This window comes from Podospora anserina, chromosome 5 (assembly GCF_000226545.1).
Source record: "Podospora anserina S mat+ genomic DNA chromosome 5, supercontig 10".
Lineage (NCBI taxonomy): Eukaryota > Fungi > Ascomycota > Sordariomycetes > Sordariales > Podosporaceae > Podospora > Podospora anserina.
Window position 1 is genome coordinate 481036 of NW_001914849.1, and position 14072 is coordinate 495107.

Sequence of the window (14072 nt, forward strand, 5' to 3'; positions counted from 1 at the left end):
AGGTTGGGCGGCGAGGTTTTTGGAGGGGGGCGTCGGGTTGTTTTGGCAAACCTCCAGGGGGTTACCTTGATGGAATTGGGTTAGGAGTTGTGGGTAGCCCAGCTTGCCGTTTGAGTCGAGTTTGGCTGAGTTCATTGTATGCTATGGCTATTCCACATCTTGGTCAGTACGATTGGTGGGGTGTTGCCATGTTGAAAAGACTTACTTGATTGGAGGTACAATCTACAAATGGGCCGAATCTGGAGGCGACTACACAGGGGAATCAGGTCAGTGAGAATGTGTGTTGAGGAGACCTGGGATGTTCACCTTCGGCGTCAAGAGTGTCACAAGCAACGGAGCTCAGTCCCCTGAGCTCATCGAGCAGGCTAGTCATGATTGGGTTCGGGTGCAAGAGGGGGCGAACGTGGGGGTGAAAATAAGGAGTCGGTGATAATCAAGTAAGTGGTTGGACTTTACAGAACCTAGCCGTGAATATTGATCATTCAATGAAGTTGTTGACGACAGCAAGTCACTAAACCCAGCCAATATTGACAGTTTCGGGTATATTTTCTGACAAACTGGATGAGCGGGGAAAGTGCGTTGGCAAGCACCAGACCAAAACCAGTGATGACGTTCGGGTTGCAGCCGTAGTGCCGGATGCCGCTCCGGGGGGCCCCGCAATTTGCGGACCGAAGACGGACCCACCCTCCGGAGCTTCGGGCTTCGTACCCGGACGCAGGCATCAAAAAAGAAATGTCGGACAATTAGCACGGCACTTGAGATCCCGAAGCATTGCCATCTTGGCAGGAATATTTTTGTGGCGTTCGGCACTTGTGTTGTTGCAGAATTCGAGCTCGCTCTCAGGTCCTCTCGGAAGCTTTCTAAGTGACGCCCAGATCCGAACTGCCGGGATTGGTACGACCAGGCCTGTCAAAAAGCCACGGGCTGGGCCAGCTGGGCCATGTAACGCCAGATCGCTGTTGGGCCGTGATCGTAGGCCGTTGCTGGGAACGGGAGCTGTATCCGCTTAGCCAGCCGCACTGTGGTCGGTCTCTGGTGTGATGGCCCTGCGACATGCAGACAAACAACGGGGTCTAACCATCATGGCATGATGATGATGATGGAATACCTAGCAAGCAGATGATGATCGCGCGCGTCTTCCTGTGCTGTGTTTCCGTCAAGCTGGCAAACCGGACTCCTGGGACCAATTGTTTGGACTTGGATGGAATTTCGAGATTGCTGTGGTGCGATTGGCGGTTTAGACGCTGTTCATTGTTTTCTCCTGAACTCGGAGTTGAAGGATCAAACTGCATAACGGTTCATAACTTCCGTACGCGCGGCTAAAGGCAGGACTGAGGGGGTGTCTGCTTATACACCTCTGGTTTCCATCGTAGGCGCATTCAGCGGCCGCTCGAGTCTTGATGGAATTGTCAAAACGTTCAGCATCAAAAGAGATGACGTCGATTGTCTGTTCCAGGTGAGGCCCAAGCTCCCAAACGAGCCACAATGGAAGCTAACGTTGCGGGGCGCAATCAGCCACATCAGCTGCCACACAACCGCTTGGCGCGCGGGCCAAAAAATACTAGCGAGCCACTCACGCTGAAGCTGGAGAGGAGCTGGTGATCGAGTTTCACCCAAAAAGATCCAATTGACGGCGACGATGGCGATGCGAGCCGGCACCTGAACGACGATGCCACCGCCAATACCCGGTCTCAGACTCCGGTCTGGTGTTTTCGACAACAGCGTGTGCTGGCAGTGCACCAAGCGCGCCCTCCTGAAAGGAGGAGCCGAACGGCCTGTCCCGAACTACCCCGCGAGGTTCTTTACCAGGTCAACACAACCGCGCAACACTACCCCCCTACGGACCGGCTACTTTGTGTCGAACGGCCTCTTGGCTCGATTCAATGGCACCAATGTAGCTCCGACAGCATCGACGCCCGATGTGACCGACACAAGCACCTTGCTTCCCCACCGGAGGCGGCAAGCCGAAAGACGAAATGCCGCCGTCCTGGCCGGAGCCGGATCGGGCGGCTCATCTGCTACCAGCGATGCCCCGACGGCAACAATGGCGCCCGACGCCTCGTCCCTTCTCGCTGCCGCAGCAGCCCAACATCCGGCCGATTCCCTCCGACGAAAGCTATCATCTCTACTGTCACTCTCGAAACCGCGGTTGACAGTCTTGGTTGTTCTCTCAGCCATGGTCCCCTACGCTTTATACCCCGTCCCGGCCTTTCTCTCCACAGCCGCGACTGCCACACCTTCCCTCTCACCATTAACCCTCCTCTTCCTCACAACCGGCACAACCCTCTGCTCAGCAGCCGCCAACGCGCTCAACATGCTCTACGAGCCAGACACCGACGCCAAAATGTCCCGCACACGGGCGAGACCGCTGGTCAGGAGGTTACTAACCACCAAAGCGGCCGTCTTGTTCGCCGTCGGCTGCGGCGCAGCAGGCACACTGGCTCTCTACTGGGGCGTCAACCCCACCGTTGCCTTCCTTGGCGCGAGCAACATTGCCATCTACGCCGGCATGTACACCCCGTTAAAACGGCTTTCCGTGCTCAACACATGGGTAGGCGCCATTGTAGGCGGTATCCCGCCTCTGATGGGCTGGGCTGCCGCTGCGGGTGAGAGCGCGACGGCCGATGGGACGTGGAGGGAGCTCCTCTTTGCGAGCGATGGCTCCAGCTTGGGAGGGTGGCTGTTTGCCAGTTTATTGTTTGCTTGGCAGTTTCCGCACTTTATGCCGCTGTCGTGGGGCATCAGGGAGGAGTACAAGGCTGCCGGGTTGAGGATGCTGGCCTGGACGAACCCGGCGAGGAATTCGAGGGTTGCGCTGAGGTACAGCTTGGTGTTTATTCCTATTTGTCTTGGGCTCTGCGCGGCTGGGGTGACGGAGTGGAGTTTTGCTGTCACGAGCGCGCCGGTCAACTTGTGGCTTGTTGCCGAGGCGGTCAAGTTTTGGAGGCATGAGGGGCACAAGGGGAGTGCGAAGGGGTTGTTTTGGGCGAGTGTGTGGCATTTGCCTGTTGTGATGGTGTTGGCGTTGGCGCAGAAGAAGGGGATGTGGGGCAGGGTGTGGAGGAGTGTGATGGGGGAGCCCGAGGAGGATGAACTGGAAGAGTTTTACGATGAGGAGGAGTAGGTGGTTAGTTGTCTGCCTCTTCAGGACTGGGGACGGGATTCGGGAAGGCCGAATGGTGCCCTGGTGTAGAAAGCTCGAGGACTCTTTAGAGAGTTTATTGTAAGATTACCTGATATGTTTTTTATATTTTTCTTCAAAAAGCATGGGCACGGCGTTTGTCTATGTTGACCTTTGTCTTTGCATGATCGATCATCTGTCAGATGTGCGGGCGGTGACAGAACGGGGTCTCCATTTGTGGTCAGAAGCAGAAAACGCGATGATGGGTTCTGGATAAGGTAGGTCGCAGGAGGGGCTAAATGTGTAAGAGCTCAATCTTGCCTCTTCCTTTGGGTCTTGTGTGTTGCTGGGGCAGTACATCTCGGGGACCAACAGCTGGATGTTGATGCCAGAGGCCCGATTATGTCATTGTTGTTCTTCTCGGGGAATCCTTCACCTTGGTCAGCAAGCGTATCCGGACTTGACCAGCTTACTTTGGTCTCTGTCCCGCCGCTGGGGGGTGAATAATCCCGATCCTCGCGATCTTTGCCCTCCTTCCCTGGCGCTGGGGGATTATTCCCCGCAGTTGATATTTCTTGACCAACCAGTCTCACACCCGCCTGGGGGCCGGGTTGGATTCACTCAGATCCCCGCCCGCTGCTCATTATATTTTTGAGGTTACGAGATATGACTCGCAGCATGCATTGAATGTGTTATTTCCCGTTTGGTGCCGTGCGGAGAAGTAGCCCACCACCGCGCCGCCGCCATCTTACACTTGTGTTGTTTCGTTTCGAGGAAGACATTTGCCATATAGTGATTCCTCACCATTACGGTATTTTGCTCATCGCCACACATGAACACTGAACTGAACTGGAACCTGAGTTTACATCCTGACCGAATACCCGAGATACCGAATCTTTTGATGTAAACACCCCTCCCCTCCCCCCTGTCTCTCCCCCGTGCCACCGCCTCACCTCATCCATCAACAAACCTTGCCGTTTTCCACAACAGTCAACTTGTCCCAACTGAGCCTTTTGCTACGTGCGTACTCCACATACACTGGTCCACATTTCCAAATCTGAACTCTGGTACCAACGTGCAACCGTCCGCGCCGCCGCCCACCAACGGTCGTCGCTGTTGCACCCCCCCCCCCCAACCTGCTTCTCAGCCGCTCTCAGCCTCTTCGTCACCAAGAACCCCCACCACAATCGACTTACACCTCACCGGTTCTCGCCAGTTATTGCGGGAAACCACCCGAGTTAGATACCAAAAAAAGTGATCAAAACATAACAATTCTTCATTTCATTCAAATCTCTTCCTCCCATTATTCCATCCATCCAATCCATCCAATCCATCCCTTTTTCTTCTCTATAGCATATAGCATGACATGATAAGTAGGAGTTAAGACAAAGGAAAAAGTGATGACTATGAGAAAAAAGAAAAAAGCCAAGGAATGGTGTGGTATCTGATAGAGACAGAACAAGAGACAAGAAGAAAATCCCTCCGATCCGGAACCCAACGCCTTGCCAAAAGATGAAAAGGTAAGTAGAAAAAAAAAGGTAGAACAAAAAAAAGAAGAAACAGTAAAGCCCGAACCCGACCCCGATCCGGAACCCCAATTCCGAACTCACCCAACCACCTCCCGAACGCCTTTTTTGAAGCCAAACCCCCGACCAAAAAACTCCTTATCCCAAAAGTCAAAGAGAAAACCAAATCACTGCTGCTGCCCCCGATTAAGCATAGCATCAATCCCCATATCCCCAACGCTAGGCAACCTCCCCCCGTGCCCCATATACGGACTCGCCCCTTGACTCTGCCCCCCATTCTGACTCTGCTGCTGCTGCTGCTGCGTCTGCTGCTGCCCACCATACGCCGTCCCCGTGCTCGACACACTGTTGCTGTACCCGTGCCCATACCCCGTGTGATGCCCATAACTCTGATGATACTGCGGCATGCCCCCATAGTGATGCCCCATCCCATGCCCGCTGCTCCCGTTGCTGCTCGCCGCGCCGGGAGTGCTATGCGCACCCGTAGACCCCGTAGTTTCAGGAGAGGAATAACTCTGTTCCGCCACATCGTCGATAGGAGTGAGAGCCCCGAGCCCAATGTCATCGTCGTAGCTCGAAGGCAAAGGTTGACCAGTCTCTAACCTCTCACGACGGGCGTAGGCGCGGGCGTGGGATTGGATGTTTTTTAGGCCGTTGGACATGCACTTTTCACTTGTCAGTATTGGAACAAGCAAGAAAGGGAGGGGGAAAAAACAAACCTGCATCTCAACCACGTTCCACTTCTCCCCACACCTCGCCGCCAAGGGCTGCCAAATCTCCTTGCGCATGCTCATGTACTCTTTGCACAACCTCTCCAGCTTCCTGTTGTCGAAATCGTTCTGTCCCCTCCTCTCCATCAACCTCTCGTGTCTCTTCCTGCAGGCGTTCCCCGTCTTCCCCGGGAAGGCCTCCCGCTGAATCTGGTTCCAGTTCTTGCCCATCGCCCTCAGAGCAAGGAGGGTGCGGTCGTCTTCCTGGTTCCACGCCCCCGAGGAAGCGCGGTGCTGAGTGGGAAGGGTGCCTCCTACTGGCCCGCCCATGTGGGGTGGTTGGTGGTGGGTGGAGATCTGCAGGGACGGGACCGCATGGCCGACGGGGTTGACAGCGTAGGGATCGTACGAAGCGGCCATCATGGGGTTGCCGCCGGCGGTGGTGGTGAGGTCCGAGTAGAACCCGGAGAGCTGCCGGGTGGGTTGGTAGTAAGACATTGTGTCGGGCGCCGATGTGACGTCGGGGTAATGGTAGTATGTGTTGTTGCTATTGGCGTTGCTTCCGCTGCTGCTTGGTGCCCGAGTCAAGTTGGGCATGCTATGTTTTTCGCCTCCTCGGTCCTTATTGGTGCGGTGACGATCTTGCGTTTCTGTTTGGCCCGGGTCGAGTGTATTACCTATCAGGCGGGCTTCGTGGGTCGGTTTATGATGTTGTAGTTGTTGTTGTCGTTAACAAGAAAAGGTAGGCCGGCAACCTAGTTTGATGATGACAACAAGGAGACGATGATGAGGAAACTCTTCAAGACCAAATGAGACCAGAAAACCAGATGAGACCAGAGTAGGAAAACCTGACAATGACAAAATGAACAATGGAGAGGAAAAAAAGAAGAAAGGGTCGCGGTGAGGCGGGTCGAAGGGCTCGAGGACTGAATGACTGGCTAGAGAAGGCCGGCCGAGGAGAGAAGGAGAGGCGGTCGACTTATAGTATCTCAGGCTCAAGATGGAGACCGGAAAAGAAACAAGGGTGGAAAGAGAATAAGACCCAGGCTTTGATCTCTGATTGCCAAAAAGGGAAGGGCACCCAAGACCGGGGTAGGAGATCTGAAACGAGCAGTATAGTGACAGGAAAGCTTGGACTGATGAAACTACGCATCTGTATCTGAAAGACCTTGATGAGCGGCCAGCGGCCTCTGCTAATGGCTGATGGGTTTCGAAATGGCGTCTGTTTGAAGAGCGGGCGGCTACCAAGCAGACCCTGTGGAGCACGCGGAAGTACTCGTAGGGCGGTTAACTCGAAGAGGACCTGGGGGCTAGACAGGGGGGGGGGGGGGGGTCCGTGGATAAGGTGACAATAGAAGAGAAATCACCGGCCACTGGCGGCAGTAAGGACAAGAGACAGGACGAAGAGAGAAGGTAAGAAAACGCGAGATTACACTTGCAACGGTGATGAGGTGTGTAGGTAAGGTAGGTAGGTAGGTGTCGAGGGCCCAACAGGCTCTCTCTCACCGTTCGCTTAGGGCATGGTGCGGTACTGTGCCGTGACTTCGCCAGCTCTCGTAGATGCAGCGAGAACACAAGTATCTCGAAGAAGAACATCCCAAAGCGGGAATGGCTGTTGTGGGGTGCGGGAAGCGGAAGACATGCAGGCGTGTGCAAAAAATAGTACCAGCATCCAGAGAGCGGCTCGTAGGAGTTTACCGCCAGCCTCGTGCATACGGTACCCAAGCCTCCTCTCGCCGCACTCGACATCCATCATGGTTCTGCGCAATTGCCGTCTCAAGAGAGATGGATATCAGTCAGAAACAACAACGGAATCCAAAACCAACAAATACCACCTACCTATCTGACCTTACACTGCCCGTAAACAAGGAAAACACCGGACCTGATAATGGAGGCCATTGATGGCCTTGTGAGGAGGCGATCAAGATCCGGCCGGGCGATTCTGCGACTGGCCGACTGGTCTCACAAGGCCCAGCAGCCGGTCCTCGAGAGTGTCCCGGAATCCGACAGATCGGGACTGCTCACCAAGAAGGCATCGAGAAAGGTAAACAATGGCATTGAGCTCTGGCGCGCGACAGGCGGCAAAAGAGCGTCTCACGAGATTAGAGCGGCAAAGGAGATTATCAGGGACTGAGCATCTGTAGCGCTCGGTAGCAATGTTGCAATCGGAAGCAGAAGAGCAGCAGCCGTGGAAAACATCTTTGACGTAATTCGGCCCGGCAGCGAGGAGAGGTGATGTTGGTGGGTAGCCGCGGGGTACAGCGCCAACGAGGAACCTGCGACACGGTGGAATTCAGCTGGCGAGCCAGTCAGTATGGACTGCCAGCTGCTGGAGGCGTGTTGTCGGCTGTCAGTAGACGAGATGACACGAAATAAATCTGGTTCTCAGAAACAAAAGAGCTGTGGGATTGGCTGCCTTCTCCGGGCAATTGATGAGAGGAAAGAGACGGACGAGGATGGACGGGACAGAGGCGCGCGTCAAATTGCTTGGAAGATCGATCTTGCCGGTAGCGAGTGGGGCTTGCTTGTCCTGGCGTCCTGCCTTTCCGCTCTAATTTTGGGAAGGCGCACGTGCTCTGGATCCACTGGCTTGGTGTTTATTGGTTGGACAAGATCTGGGATCCTGTCGGCGGCAGGAACAAAGCTGCAAGGGACGATCATCACCGTTGGGAGCATCACTCACTGTAGCATTGGGGGTTGCACAGCGTTCACTATCAGACTGCCATTGATCTATGCGGCAGAATTGTTAAGGATTTTCCACTTGCCCCCATCCCCTCTTTCATGGATTTGGGGTCCAAGCTTCTTCCTCGTCAAGATGCGATGCTTTGGCAGTTGCGACCCCCAAATTGTCTCTTGCTGTTTGAAGCACCCACAACTTCTTACACAGTATTCCAAAATTCGAGGCATGATCGTAAATTGGATTGACTGCCCAGCAAAATGTAGACAAATCATCTCATCTCATCTCATCTCATCAGCCCCTGGCTGCCCAGTCGTTCTGCCTCTTTGGCACCTACCCGTCAACAAAAGACAACATCACTCCGCCTCATTCTCGTCTCAACTTTCTTTTGGGCAACTCCCGGAATACCATTTCATGTAACCTCACATGTGAGTAGTTCCGGGACTTGGACTCGTCAAGGCGTACGAGCTCCATGGGAAGGGGAATTACACACGCCTCCGGGGAATATTTTCCAACTCAACCCAGCGGCGCAAGCATAACAGGAGGAGGCAAAACACCTTGTGGTAACCACCCTTCAACAACCCCACCAACTCTTTTCATCGCTGCCAAATGCTGACCATGCCCCTCTCTTTACGACGTACCTTAGTCACTCCTTCTGCCCCCGACCTACATACATCTGACCCAACCACACCTGCATAGCACGGCAGTTGACGGAACGGCCAAAGTCAAGACCCGGCCTGACAGAGCGGCCGGCCCTAAACGTTTTTGTTTCGAAACTTTTTGACCTGGGCGAGACCAACGTCGACCTCGGCTGCGTTTCTGGTCATCTTTGTCAATCTCCCGCGTGATACCAGATATGCGTGGGAGAGATCGCGGTCCCGTCATCTTTTTTTGGTTTCCCGCAATCACTCGGGCTGCCGGCCGACGACCGTGACTCCTGCACTCGGGCCCGGCCTGCCTTCTCGAACATGTACTCACCAACATCCCGTGCGACCATCTCGAGAGTTTCCGTTTCACCATTCGTCTCGTGAGTCTAGCTTCTGAATGGATGCTCGCGCCGCAATCTTATCAAGATAAGGCCAGGAGATAAGATCAATCCCGCACACACCTTTGTTGGTTCGAACCCTGCCTCATCACATCCTTACTGCCATCCTCTTGGACTAAACCCCGGCCGGCACTTGGGTTTATTTTGGTTCTGCGATTACGCCAATGAACCAACAGAGTGGCTCGGTATTACATATGTAATCAACTGGACATGAGTTATGCCAGTGCAAGACTGTACAAGCAGCTAACTGATGCGAAGTGGACACCGGCCCGGTCCATCGGCACCCCGCCGGGACTGGTCGCCGGGTGCCGGTCACACAACCCCACTTTGAACCGGTCGGACACCGGGAGCAGCACGGCCATCTGGAAGGGCATTCAAGCAGCACCTCATGCTTGTAACAAGAACCATCTCGCCTGGTTCGCTAATATTTATCACAGCTGTGTCTCTTGTCAAACTTGCAGTCGGTAGGTATCCAAAAAGACTGCACCATCATGCATATGCAACGTTCGGCCAGCCATATGGTCGATACAGATCTGGCACTTGCAGCATCTCAATCGTCGTTTCATCTTCATAATATTCTGCATGAGCTGAATATCACACCCGGCAGTCTGGAACTTGGTGATATCGACACTTTGTCGGCGGAAATAGACTGGCCACTGTGACCCTTCTGCAAGTTGGCACCTGTCATCCATACTTCCAAACATTGGCGAGCGGCGCGCAATATTCACTTTCCCCTTCTCTCCATCCGTATGCCATGACTAAACGCAGCCTTATATACTCTCTGTTGGCTTCGCCTCTCTGGGCACTGTTGGAACACGGTCATGCAGATCAGCTGAGCCTCGATGATGATTGGCTTTATCTCGAGTCTTCTCGCCCAAATCGGTATCAATTTTCGACTTCACAACTGAGAATCTCCAACGTGCACAGCGAAGCCACCGATGGTTTCCGGGGTGAAACCTTCACGAGAATTATAGGTCTCTTGACCTCGGTGTCGGTCTCGGTCCCAGGAGTTTCCCAAGGCCAGTCTGGTTGGGGCTGGCGGCCTTCACACCTACTACTTTCTCACCTCACCTGCGTGCTACCCCTCATTTGATGTTTCGACTTTTTATAGACCCCGCACCACCAACATGACGGGCAGATTCAGCTCACAGATGCCGCGGGCAGGCATAGGTAATCCGGGGTTTCGAGGTGATCAGGAATCGGTCTTGTCAAAAGTACAGTCCCGTCTTCACTGCCTTTCCAATCCAGGATGTCGGCAAGCCTCGGCCGAACGTCTTGACATCTTACTTGCTGCTCCTGGCGCTCCATGGCGGGATAATATTCCCAGACCTCAACACTGGCTCGGGTTAGTTATCCCCGAAGAAGACAAAAGACAGGGGGCTCTTGCTGACAGAACAGACAAGAGACTGGCCAAGTGCGCTAACGCAGCGCGCCGTTAAGCCACCAAGCCACCCGCACGACTCAAAGCAGCTGCCGTTCGTCATCGTCTCCCCCCACAAAACACCAAGACGCCACACATCACGGCAAACTCCTTCTCTTATACCGTACAAAGAAGAGGACGAGTGTGTGTCTGCCGTCAAACCAAGATAACCGACAGAGAAAGAAGGCCCGATCGATATTGTCAACGGCTTTTGCCCAGCGAATGACAGCGTTTGGTCCCGAGAGCTGTCCAATGGGCTCGCGGCGGAAGTTGAAGCAAGCAGGCCAAGCATTTCAGGCTAAAAACCACACAAGTGCTTGTTTCCTGTGCTACTGTGTGGCATGACGGGCAGTTGCCGCGCGAGCGAGAGGGAAGATCTGCGCCGAGGAACTTGGCAAGATGGTTCTTTTGGCTGGTGGCTTGAAGAGGCTTCTTTTGTTGACGACATGTCAAGCGGCATGGTGGTGATGTAAGTGCTCTCTTTTTGGGGTTGGTCATAAATGAAAGAAGTCTTTCGGATTCTCAAATTGGCGGTCAATGGATGGACTGAGAGAGTGTGTGATGGTGTCACCGGGTGGTGATTACCTCCGGCCTCTGATGCTTTCCACTTTTGGCCTCCTCTGTTCCAATTCCCGAGTTTGAGCACACAGCATCGCATCGTCCGACCTGGCCAATGATCCCCATCATAATCCCACATTCCCCCATTCATCCGGGAAAGAAAAGTACGGTCACATTGACACTGTCTATCTCCGGAAGTTGGATTGAGTTTACCCCTCATCCCGGGAGCCATGATCCTGACCTTGTTGCCGCTGTTACCACCGCTCTAGACTCCTACGAACCATGACCGGCAGAGAGGTGCACTGGAAGGATGCGATCAGCATCAGTGACCGCAGGTTCGCACTGCTGATTCGTGCGGGAATGTTACGCTCGCCTGTTTAAGGTATAGAGACAGGCAAGCTTGAGACCCAGTCCTACTCCCTCCTTCTTGAAGAGGAAAGGGTGCGGACGGATGTGCCACGACAGATACTCGCATTTTGGACTCGGTTCCCGGGCAATTGGAAGATATGGGCCCATTGGCAAGCAAGAGGCGAGGTGGGTGGTGACACTGAGGTTCCATCCGGTCAGAGTCTATCTACCTTATCCATGTGGGCGGATGAAGGGGGACTGGTTTGCGCCTACATGAAGAGATCAGCAGTAATATATTGGGGGTCCTCCCCGCTTTGTTGACCTTTTGGACCCCTTTACTTGCTTTCTCACACTCTCTCACATGCCCTCTGTGGACCTGGTCCAGCGGTTGGTTTGATATCGAACAGCAGACAGCATCGTCCTCACTGAGACAGGAGCAAGTAAACACATCAAGCCAACACACCATGGGCGGAGCCGACGCCGGCGCAGGCGCATTCTACGATGCAGCCCTCCACAAGCGCGAGACCCTGATGGGCAAATCTGGACCTTCGGCCCTGATCAAGAACTTCAGGGTGTTCCGCATCGCGCTGTTTGCCTGCATTGGTGGTGTGCTGTATGGGTACAACCAGGGGATGTTTAGTGGCATTCTGGCCATGCCGGCTTTTGAACGACGTATTTGCCTACTTTCTCCTCCCCCTGTTTTCCAACCAACTCATGCTAACCACAGGTTGGATGTAGACATGGGCGAGTACGTGACCGACTCAACCAAGAAGGGGTGGCTAACTGCCATTCTCGAGCTCGGCGCCTGGATCGGGACGCTTCTCTCTGGTTTTATTGCCGAGGTTTTGTCGAGAAAGTATTCGGTTCTGGTTGCTAGTGCGGTTTTTATGCTTGGGGTGGTGATTCAGGCTACGGCGATTACGGGGGTGGGACATGATGCCATTCTGGCGGGGAGGTTTATTACGTGAGTTCCCCCCATCTATCATCACGAAAAAGGACAAGTTTGTTGACGGTGAAAATAGGGGTATGGGTGTTGGTTCGTTGGCGATGATTATCCCCATTTACAACAGCGAGGTGGCTCCCCCCGAGGTGAGAGGTGCGCTTGTAGCGACGCAGCAGTTGGCGATCTGCTTTGGGATCATGATTTCCTTTTGGATTGACTAGTAAGCCTCCGGTGTCTTTAAGAAAGAACGAAGCAAAAGGGGGGGAGGTTGTTAACAAGAGAAAAACAGCGGCACCAACTTCATCGGCGGCACCTCGGCCGAAACCCAATCCGACGCCGCCTGGCTCACCCCCATCTGCCTCCAGCTCGCCCCGGCAGTGATCCTCTTCGTCGGCATGATCTTCATGCCCTTCTCCCCCCGCTGGCTCGTCCACCACGGGCGTGAGGAAGAAGCCCGCCAGGTCCTCTCCTCCCTCCGAGGACTCTCGCCAGACCACGAGCTGGTCGAGCTCGAATTCCTTGAAATCAAGGCCCAGTCCCTCTTTGAAAAGAGAAGCGTCGCGGAACTGTTTCCCAACCTGCGCGAGCAGACAGCCTGGAATATCTTCAAGCTCCAGTTCGTCAGCATCAAGAAACTGTTCCAGACCCGGGCGATGTTCAAGAGGGTGGTAGTGGCGACGGTGACGATGTTTTTCCAGCAGTGGAGCGGGATCAATGCCGTGTTGTACTACGCACCCTCGATTTTCAAACAGCTCGGCCTGGATGATACTTCCACCTCGCTTCTTGCCACGGGTGTGGTTGGGATTGTGATGTTTATTGCGACCATCCCGGCGGTTTTGTGGATCGATCGCGTAGGGCGCAAGCCGGTGTTGACTGTTGGCGCGATTGGCATGGCGACATGCCATATCATCATCGCGGTCATTGTCGCGAAGAATATCGACCAGTGGGAGAGTCACAAGGCGGCTGGTTGGGCAGCCGTGTGCATGGTCTGGCTGTTTGTTATCCACTTTGGCTACTCGTGGGGACCATGCGCGTGGATCATCGTCGCCGAGATCTGGCCGTTGAGCACGAGGCCGTATGGTGTCGCGTTGGGGGCGTCGAGCAACTGGATGAATAACTTTATTGTTGGGCAAGTCACGCCCGATATGCTGGAGGGAATTACCTACGGGACGTATATCCTCTTTGGTATCCTGACGTACATGGGAGCGGCGTTTGTGTGGTTTTTGGTGCCCGAGACGAAGAGGTTGACGCTGGAGGAGATGGTAAGATTCTTCCCGCTCAGTTAACCCTGAATCTTCCCAAGCTGATAGAAACCTCAGGACATCATCTTTGGCTCTGAAGGGACCGCAGCAGCCGATTTTGAAAGAATGGCCGAGATCAACAACGAAATCGGCCTTTCTCGCATCCTTCGAGCCGAAAGCTCCAACACGACAGGCACTCCCTACGAAACCCTGCCAGAGAAGGGCAACGCCAGTGATCACTCCGAGCGTATCCAGGCTGTTTGAATCGAATCAAAGAAGGAGTAATCAATCGGGCCATGATTGGTACATGTTATACCCTAGGATAACAATCCCAAAATCTTAATCAGCGATGTCTGTTTTCAATTCAATCTTCCCTCCCAACCCGTGACCCCTTCGGCCTCGGCCCCATAACATCCAACATCCAGCTCTCATTCCTCCCATCCCTCTCCCTCTGCGCCCTCGACTCTTGGAGTAGTGCATCAC

At 54.2% G+C, this 14072-nt stretch overlaps 3 protein-coding genes across 3 annotated transcripts; 2 read left to right on the forward strand and 1 right to left on the reverse strand.

Annotated features, from left to right (window-relative positions):
- Positions 1–1669: 1669 nt before the first annotated feature.
- Positions 1670–3124, forward strand: PODANS_5_11540 (uncharacterized protein; the record flags this gene model as incomplete). The annotated part of the gene is made up of 1 exon (XM_001905684.1): positions 1670–3124. The coding sequence occupies one exon, from the start codon at positions 1670–1672 to the stop codon at positions 3122–3124; it is 1455 nt and encodes a 484-aa protein (XP_001905719.1).
- Positions 3125–4814: 1690 nt separating this feature from the next.
- Positions 4815–5954, reverse strand: PODANS_5_11550 (uncharacterized protein; the record flags this gene model as incomplete). Its single annotated transcript, XM_001905685.1, has 1 exon — positions 4815–5954. One exon carries the CDS (start codon positions 5952–5954, stop codon positions 4815–4817), a length of 1140 nt encoding a protein of 379 aa, XP_001905720.1.
- A 5915-nt stretch (positions 5955–11869) lies between these two features.
- PODANS_5_11560 (uncharacterized protein) lies at positions 11870–13853 on the forward strand (the record flags this gene model as incomplete). The annotated part of the gene is made up of 4 exons (XM_001905686.1): positions 11870–12369; positions 12428–12568; positions 12638–13610; positions 13668–13853. The coding sequence occupies 4 exons, from the start codon at positions 11870–11872 to the stop codon at positions 13851–13853; spliced, it is 1800 nt and encodes a 599-aa protein (XP_001905721.1).
- Positions 13854–14072: the final 219 nt, after the last annotated feature.